This window comes from Fringilla coelebs, assembly GCF_963513975.1.
Source record: "Fringilla coelebs genome assembly, chromosome: 31".
NCBI classification, from domain to species: domain Eukaryota; kingdom Metazoa; phylum Chordata; class Aves; order Passeriformes; family Fringillidae; genus Fringilla; species Fringilla coelebs.
Window position 1 is genome coordinate 2022600 of NC_140057.1, and position 8061 is coordinate 2030660.

Consider the following 8061-nt stretch of genomic DNA (forward strand, 5'->3'; position numbering starts at 1 on the left):
TGCCCATGGCCTGTCCCTGCTGCAGCCCTGGCACTGCCACCCCAGGACTGTGCCCTGCCCCGAGAGCACTCAGGCCCTACAGCAATACCAGGGCTACCAGGGCAGCGGGGCAGGGCCATGGGAGCAGCACTGGCAACACCAAGTGCTGCTGCTGCTGGGCACAGCTGCTGTGCAAGCACTGATCTGCCCCCAGCTCTGCTCATAGACATTGCTGCTGCAGCTCCAGAGAAGGCAACAAAAGGGCATCTCTGCAGAAAACTTTGCTGGGAGATCTTTTAGTTCCTTTAAAGGCACAGAGAGCACAGTCCCTCATTGACAGTCTGTAGCCACAGGAAAGGTGGAGAGAAACTAAATGAACAATGGCACAAACAATGACATTTTTTTTTGTGGATTATAGTTTAAAAGTAAAACAAATAAAAACCTCCAAAATGAAATGTACAAGAAGTACGAAGGATGAGTTTAGTACAAGTGATTTGCAGAAACTGGCCAGCAGTTTAATGTTTCTGAAAGCATCCAGTCATCAGTGTCCACACTGCACCCTTGAGCTCCTGGTTCCTCAAGCTGTAGATGAGGGGGTTCAGGGCTGGAGGCACCACTGAATACAGAACTGACAGTGCCAGATCCACGGATGGGGAGGAGATGGAGGGGGGCTTCAGGTAGGCAAACATGACAGTGCTGACAAACAGGGAGACCACAGCCAGGTGAGGGAGGCAGGTGGAAAACGCTTTGGGCTGTCCCTGCTCTGAGGGGATCCTCAGCACAGCCTTGAAGATCTGCACATAGGAGAAAACAATGAACACAAAGCAGCCAAATACCAAACAGACACTAACTGTAAGGAGCCCATGTTCCCTGAGGTAGGATTTGGAGCAGGAGAGCTTGAGGATCGGGGGGATTTCACAGAAGAACTGGCCCAGGGCATTGCCATGGCACAGAGGCAGGGAAAATGTATTGGCTGTATGCAGCAGTGAATACAGAAAGGCACTGGCCCAGGCAGCTGCTGCCATGTGGGCACAAGCTCTGCTGCCCAGGAGGGTCCTGTAGTGCAGGGGTTTGCAGATGGACACGTAGCGGTCGTAGCACATGATGGTCAGGAGGAAATACTCTGCTGAGATGAAGAAATAAAAAAGAAGGACCTGTGCAGCACATCCTTTGTAGTAGATGGTCCTGGTGTCCCAGAGGGAATTGTGCATGGCTTTGGGGACAGTGGTGCAGATGGAGCCCAGGTCAGTGAGGGCCAGGTTGAGCAGGAAGAAAAACATGGGTGTGTGCAGTTGGTGGCTGCAGGCTACGGCGCTGATGATGAAGCTGTTGCCAAGGAGGGCAGCCAGGGAGATGCCCAGCAAGAGGCAGAAGTGCAGGAGCTGCAGCTGCCGCGTGTCTGCCAATGCCAGCAGGAGGAAGTGGCTGATGGAGCTGCTGTTGGACATTTCTTCCTTCTGCCCATGGAGTCCTGGTCAAGGAGGACACAGTGACACATTTTGCTGAGCAATGTCCAAGCCCTTTTTCCCAGCCCTGCCCCTGCTGCTCTGTCCCACCCCATTTTCCTTTTCTCAGAGCCCTTCCTTCAGCCCCATGCCTGGAGCTCTGCTGGGATCTGGCCCCATTGCTGTGATGAGCAGGGGCTCTGCCCATGGACACCGAGGGGTCAGCTCTGCTCTGCAGCACTGGGGTCATGAGAATGAGAACGGGGCCAGTCCTGGGCTTGGACGTCATCAGCCCAGACTACTCCTGAGGCAGAGGAGCTCAGCAGCACCTCCCGTCCCAGGGCTAAGGGCAGTGATAGCCAAAGGCAGTTTAAGATGGTTTCCTGCTGTGCCCAGGGAGATCAGAGAGAACTGTGCAAAGCAAGCGCAGTGGCTGCAACTCAGTGAAGGGTGAGGGGAGCTGCTCTGTCGCTCCATCTGTCCCCAGCTGCCCTTTCTGAGATCCAGGGCAGTCCCTGTGTTCCCCTGGAAATCAGCCTGACACAGCTGAGGGCACAGGGACCCACAGCAGAGCAAGCTGGCTCAGCCTTTCTCAGTCTCAGCCCCCCTCTGGCCAAGGACACTCCTGTCCCCCGGAGTCCCCTGGAGGTAGCTCTCAGCTTGGATGGCATCCTGAGGACACACCAAGGCTTATGTCCATGGCACTGCTTGAGGAGAGTGGGCTCATTGCCAGCCTCCCAGCCTGCCTTGCCCAGAGCTCCCCGGGCACAGGGAGCTGGGACACCCCATTGCTGTGCTCAGCCTGCACAGGAGGAGCCCAAGGACTGGGCCTGACCCTGCAGCTGGAACTGCCATTCCAGAGAGACCCTCAGCAATGCCAGGAGCACCTGGGCAAGGCAAGGAGAGAGACCCAGGCTTGAGGAAAAGCTTTTCCCTGCCCAGCCCTGCCCAGCCCCTGCCAGGCAGCAGCAGGGCAGGACAGTGGCCCTCAGGCCCTGGTCAGCAAGGAATGGGCACATGGCCGGAGAGATGCCCTTCATCTCTGGAGCTGCTCTGCTGGCCCAGGAGGGACTGAGGGCCCCAGCCCCTGGGATGAGGGCTGTGCTGGCTGGGAGGGGACACAAGAGCTGTGCTGCTCAGGGCAGTGTCTGCCCTGCAGGGCAGGGCTGGCAGGTGCCACATCTGCCCTGCAGCAGGGCTTCCCTCAGCACTGCCTCCCTCCCTCCCTGCCTACGGCTCTGCTGCTGGAGCTGTGCCAGCCCGAGCTGCTCCTGTGGCCCCGTGCTCCTTCCCTGACAGAGCTGCCAGAACCCAGCCCAGCCCCTGGGCCAGCCCTGCCCTGCAGCTGCTTGGGGCTGCAGGGACTAAAGAGCAGCTCCCCTGGCCTGGGCACCATGGAAAGGTGATGCTGCATGGATCTGGAGGCTGGGCAGGTGCAGGCACTTGCTGAGGTTCCCAGGAAAACTCAGTGTGATGGTTTAAGAGCGTCAGCCCCTGCTCTACTCTGCACAGCTGAGTTTCCATTGCCACCAAGCTGAGCCAGGGAAAAGTGGGAGCACAGATTCAGGAAAGCAGAGACCCCAGCAGGAAACCCCTTGCCCTGAATGAGCTCATGAAAATTCCCCCCAGGGATGACCTGGGCATGAACTAGAGCTCTGAGCAGCCCTGGCCTGCACAGCACCCTCTCCAAAGCAGCAGGACCTGCCCTGGCAGGAGTCACCTTGCACCCACAGCTCCCCTGTGCCATCCATGGGGAGCTCCCAGGCGGGCTGAGAGCTGCCCCCGGCAGGTGGCACTTCCCCTGGGCTGACCAAGAGCCCTGAGGGCTGCAGGACCTGTTATGCAGGACAGCTCTGGGCAGCCCTGGCTGCAGCCCCAGCTTCACCCCCTGCAGCCGTCCCTGGCAGCAGGAGCCGTCCTGCCCTGTCCCTCTGAGGGTGCCCACAGCAGCCCCGCTCAGGAGCACATCCTCCCCCAAAGCAGAAATGGCAGCAGAGCCATCCTTACAGTCATGTCAGTCCTGCCATCTCCAGCTTTAGGAGATTCCTGCAGCCAGAGACTGACTGTGTCAGAAGTGGTGAAGATTTCTCCATGAATGAGTTCAGAATTGTCCTTCCAGCTGGTTTGAGCCTCTGTCTGCTTCACTGCTCTCAGGTACCTGCAGGCAGTGCACTCAGTCCTGCTGGGCTGGGAAAAAAGCTGCTTATCAGGAGAAATGTCTTTCTGAAGCTCTTCTTGGTTTCCAGGAGCTCCTTCTGTGCCGGGAGCCCAGCCCAGCTCAGCAGCACAGACACAGCACAAGGACTTTAATGACCCTCTTGGGGATTTGGTGTTGTTTACATCAGACTCAGTCCCTGAGAGGGTTCAAAAAACTTCTTAAGAACTAAAAGTTAAATTTAAACTCCAAAGTTTCTGGAAGTTTTAATGGGTCCCATTGAGGGACACGACTGAGAAAGTTTTCACCAGGTAGAGCAGAACCCTGGAGGCAGTGATGACAGGTGGGGACAAGCAAGGCAAAGGTGTCTCTGGTGCTGAGTAAACCTAGATGTGTTTCAGGAATGCAAAGGGCCAAGGCCTGAGCCCCAGCCCCTGGCAAGGCAGATCCTGTCCCTCCCTCATTGCTCAGGGCTCTTCCCAGGATGGGCACTGGGATGTGGGGATGTGCAATGTCAAGGGCAGGACCATGGAGCGGTCCCTGCCAGGCTGCTGAGCAGGGACAAGGAGGCAATGAGGCCCCAGGCCTGCAAGGGTCACTTGTCCCCTCATGGCCCCAGGGCCAGCAGCCATGTGCTGCAGGAGTTGGCTCTGTCAGGGCCTTGCAGCTGCTGCCCATCCCTGTTCCCTGTGCAGCCCAGGCTGTCCTACGGTGTCCCTGCCCTGGCCTCTGTCCCTGCAGGCTGCCGTCATCCCCCAGCTGCCCCACCTGGCTGGCTCCTTCCTTTGCTGACAGCTCTGCCTCCTGCCTGCCTCTGCCTGCCCACACAAAGCCTTGGGCAGGTGCCATATCTGCCCTGCAGCAGGGCTTCCCTCAGCACTGCCTCCCTCCCTCCCTGCCCACGGCTCCAGGCTCCTGCTGGGGAATGTGTTGCACCACAGCCCTGCCCTGGCAGGGAAATTCCTCTCCTCTTGTGTCCAGTCTGTGCCTCCCCAGCTGCATTTGTGGTATCATTTCTCTCTCTGGCTGTTCCCGCTATGGAGAAAAAGCTCCACCATTTCTGAATCCACCCTTCAAGCCCTGCCAGGACACTCTTTTTCTGTCCTCAGTTTCTTCACAACTGAGCCCAGGCACATCAGCCTTCATGTATGGATTTTGTTCTTGAGGCCTGCAAACACCAGCTTGGGAGATCTCTGGGCCCTCTCCAAGGTGCTTAGAGATGAAAACATTCAGCTCATAGTGTGAGAAAATCACCAGAGGCCAAGGCCAGGCAGATCTGTCTGTCCTGGCAGCTTTTGTCGGGGAGCAATCCTGGGAATTTTGGCATCCAAATTCCAATTTCTGCCATGGCCCCTGGACAGGAAGGCTGCTTCTTTTCCATAGGAAGGAAGGCACAGAGCCCTGGTACTTCTGAGGCAGATGAGAGGTGACCACCAGTGGCCAAGGCCAGCCAGACCTGGCAGGTTTTTTTCTGCGAGATACCCTTGCATATAGGAAATATTTTAGGGGGAGTACCTAATTTGTCCATTGGCATCTGAAAAGAGAGACAGTTCTTTTCCATAGGAAAGAAAGCAAGGAGACCCAGTGGTTCATGGGCAGATGAGAGGTAGCCCCTGACATTCCAAGATCAGCTGGACCTGTCAGGTGGCCCCTGGGAGGCCAAATCAGCCAGAGCTGTTCCATGTTCCCTTGATTCCATGGGCCTCACAGTGTCCCAATGGTCTCCAAAGGAAGGAAACAACTGAGCCCTAGTGTTCCAGGAGCAGATGAGGGGCAGTCACCAGAGGCCAAGGGCAGCCAGACCTCTCTGTCCTGCCAGCTTTTGTCTGAGAGCAACCCTTGGATATATGGGGTTTTTTCATGTGGAATCCCCATTTTGGCCATTTCTGCATTGATAAGAAGGATGTTTCTTTTCCATAGGAGGGAAAGCACAGAGCCCAAGTGTTTCAGGGGCAGAAGAAGAGAGAGAAGGCTCCTGAGAGGCCAAGCCACACAGACCTGTTTGTCCTGGCAGCTTTTGTCATAGAGGAATCCTTGGGAGGTGGAATCTCAATTTTGACCATGAGCACCTGGTCAAGATGGGTTGTTTTTCCCATAGGAAAAGAAAAGCGTGAAGTTCAAGTGTTTTGGAAGAAGATGAGATGTGGCCACCCTTGGGCCAAGCCAGCCAGACCTTTCTCTCCTGGCACCATTTGTGTAGGGGCTGTCCGTGGCCATTGGGCATTTTGGAGGTGCAATCTCTGTTTTGGCTGTGGGTGCCTGGACAGGAAGAAGAGTTCTTTCCATGAGGAAGGAAAGCACAGAGCCCCAGTGTTTCAGAGGCAGATGAGTGCCAGCCCTCAGGAAGCCAAGGCCAGCCAGCCTTGTCAGTTCTGGCAGCTTTTGCCTGGGAACTATTCTTGGATATAGGGAATTATGGAAGTGGATTCCCTACTTTGGCCATGGGTGCCTGGATGTGAGAGGTGCTTTTTTTCCATAGGAAAGAAAAGCACATGTTCCCAGTGTTTAAAAGGCAGATGAGAGATGCCCCTGGGTGGCCAAGCCAGCGAGATCTGTCTCTCCTGGCAGATTTCATCTGGGAACAATCTTTGCATACAAGGAATGTGGAGGATGAATCCCAATTTTGGCCATGGACACCTGAAGGAGAAAGACAGTGCTTTCCACAGGAAGGAGGTCACAAATCCTCAGTGCTCAGGGGCAGATGAGCAGCAGCCCTTGACAGGCCAAGGTCAGCCAGACCTGTCAGGCAGCTCCCAGGTGGCCCAGCCAGCCCAGCCTTGATGCCTTGGGAGGCGACCTAGAACAGAGTCTGGACAGTGCTACAGGAATAAAGTAGGGATTTATTAAAAAGGCCTTCAAAGGATACACCTGGGGCAGTACAAGAACCTGGCCAGGGCTACACCCAAGATGGATGATGGGTCAAGAGTTTTCACACGTCTATAGGTTTTGGTCCATTTACATATTGAGGTTAATTGTCCACTTACAGCTTCAGTTTATGAAGTCCCATCCTCCCAGATTGCTCTCCTCAATTCACTGTTGTTTGCATTTTTGGGCCTGAAGCTGTAACGGGGTCCTTCGTTCTCCAGCTGAGAAAGGATTGTTTTCTTTAACTAAACTGTGAAGAAAACTTGCTAACACACTGTATGAAGTTCAGAGTCACAGACTAATGCAGTACAGAATCTGGAAAATACAAAAGCTAAATCTGAAGGCATCAGCCTGTTCCATGCTCCCTTGGTTCCATGGGAACCCACAGTGTCACAATGGCTCCTCCGTGGCACTATGGGCTCCAGTGTGTCACCCTGGGCCCTTGGTTCCATGGCAGTTTCACAATGGCCTCCTTTGATTCCACAAGGTCCCCACAGTGCCACAACTGACCCGTGGTTCCATGAGGTTCCCCAGTGTGACCGTGGTGACCTTGGACCCGCATTGTCACAACTGAACCATGGCTCCATGAGGTTCCCTAGTGTTACCATGGTCGCTGTGCAGAACTGGGAGGGGCACGGAGATTTGGGGGAGCTGGGGAGCTGAAAGTTAGAGTTTGGGGATCCAGGGGGGTCCACAGGCCAAGAAAAGGGGAAACACGGAGAGCTGGCAGAGCTGGGAAGGAGGTTCAGGAGCTCAGAGTCAAGGAAAGGGGGTGCAGGGACTGGGAGAGCTGGGATGCAGTGTCCAGGGAATCCTGTGCCCAGGAAAGGGGGGTGCCAGGGCTCCTCAGTGTAAGGAAAGGAGGGGCTGGGGGCTGGGAAAGGCAGGAATGGGGGCCCAGGGTCCCAGGCCAAGGAAAAGGGTGGGGCTGGGGGCTGGGAGAGGCGGGGGCCGGGAAAAGGTTGAGCTGGTACTGGATAAGGGGGTGCAGAGGGGTCTCAGTGCCAGGCAAAGGGGTAAAAGGGCATCTGGGTTCTCAGGAATGGGGGTGCAGTGGGGTCTCAGGGTCACAGAAATGGGGGGCAGGGACGTGGAGAGGTAGAAGGGAGTTCCAGGGGGGCCTTGAGCCCAGGAAAGGGGAGTCCAGAATTTCCCAAAAAGGGGGGACCAGGGTGGGGATACCCAGAGTGTTCAGGAAGGGGCAGTGCAGGGGGTCTCTGGTTTTGCACAAAGGTGGGGCTGGGAAAGGCAGGAATGGGGGTTCAAGGCGTTCCAGCGTGTCCCAGGGTCAGGCACATGGGAAGTCTGGAGGCTGGGAGCCATGGGATGGCCGGGGGTCCTGATGTCCAGAAATGGGGGATTCAAGGGGGTCCCTGTGCAGGATAAGGGGAGCAGGGGGGTCCCGGTGCCGGCAGTGACGGTTCAGGGTCCCGGTGCCAGGGGTCCCACTCCCCCTGGTCCCCCAGGAGCGCCCCCAGCCCCAGCACTGGAGCCATCGCGCTGCTCCTCCTCACTCCCAGTATGATCCCAGTATGATCCCAGTAGAACTCAGTCACCCAGGAGCTGCTCCCAGTATGATCCCAGTACAGCCCAGTCACTCCCACTCCTGGCATCCCC

General features: G+C 56.3%; 1 protein-coding gene across 1 annotated transcript; it reads right to left on the reverse strand.

Moving 5' to 3' along the window:
- Positions 1 to 494: 494 nt before the first annotated feature.
- LOC311164333 (olfactory receptor 14C36-like) lies at positions 495 to 1466 on the reverse strand (the record flags this gene model as incomplete). The annotated part of the gene is made up of 1 exon (XM_084223751.1): positions 495 to 1466. The coding sequence occupies exon 1, from the start codon at positions 1425 to 1427 to the stop codon at positions 495 to 497; it is 933 nt and encodes a 310-aa protein (XP_084079877.1). The 5' UTR covers positions 1428 to 1466.
- Positions 1467 to 8061: the final 6595 nt, after the last annotated feature.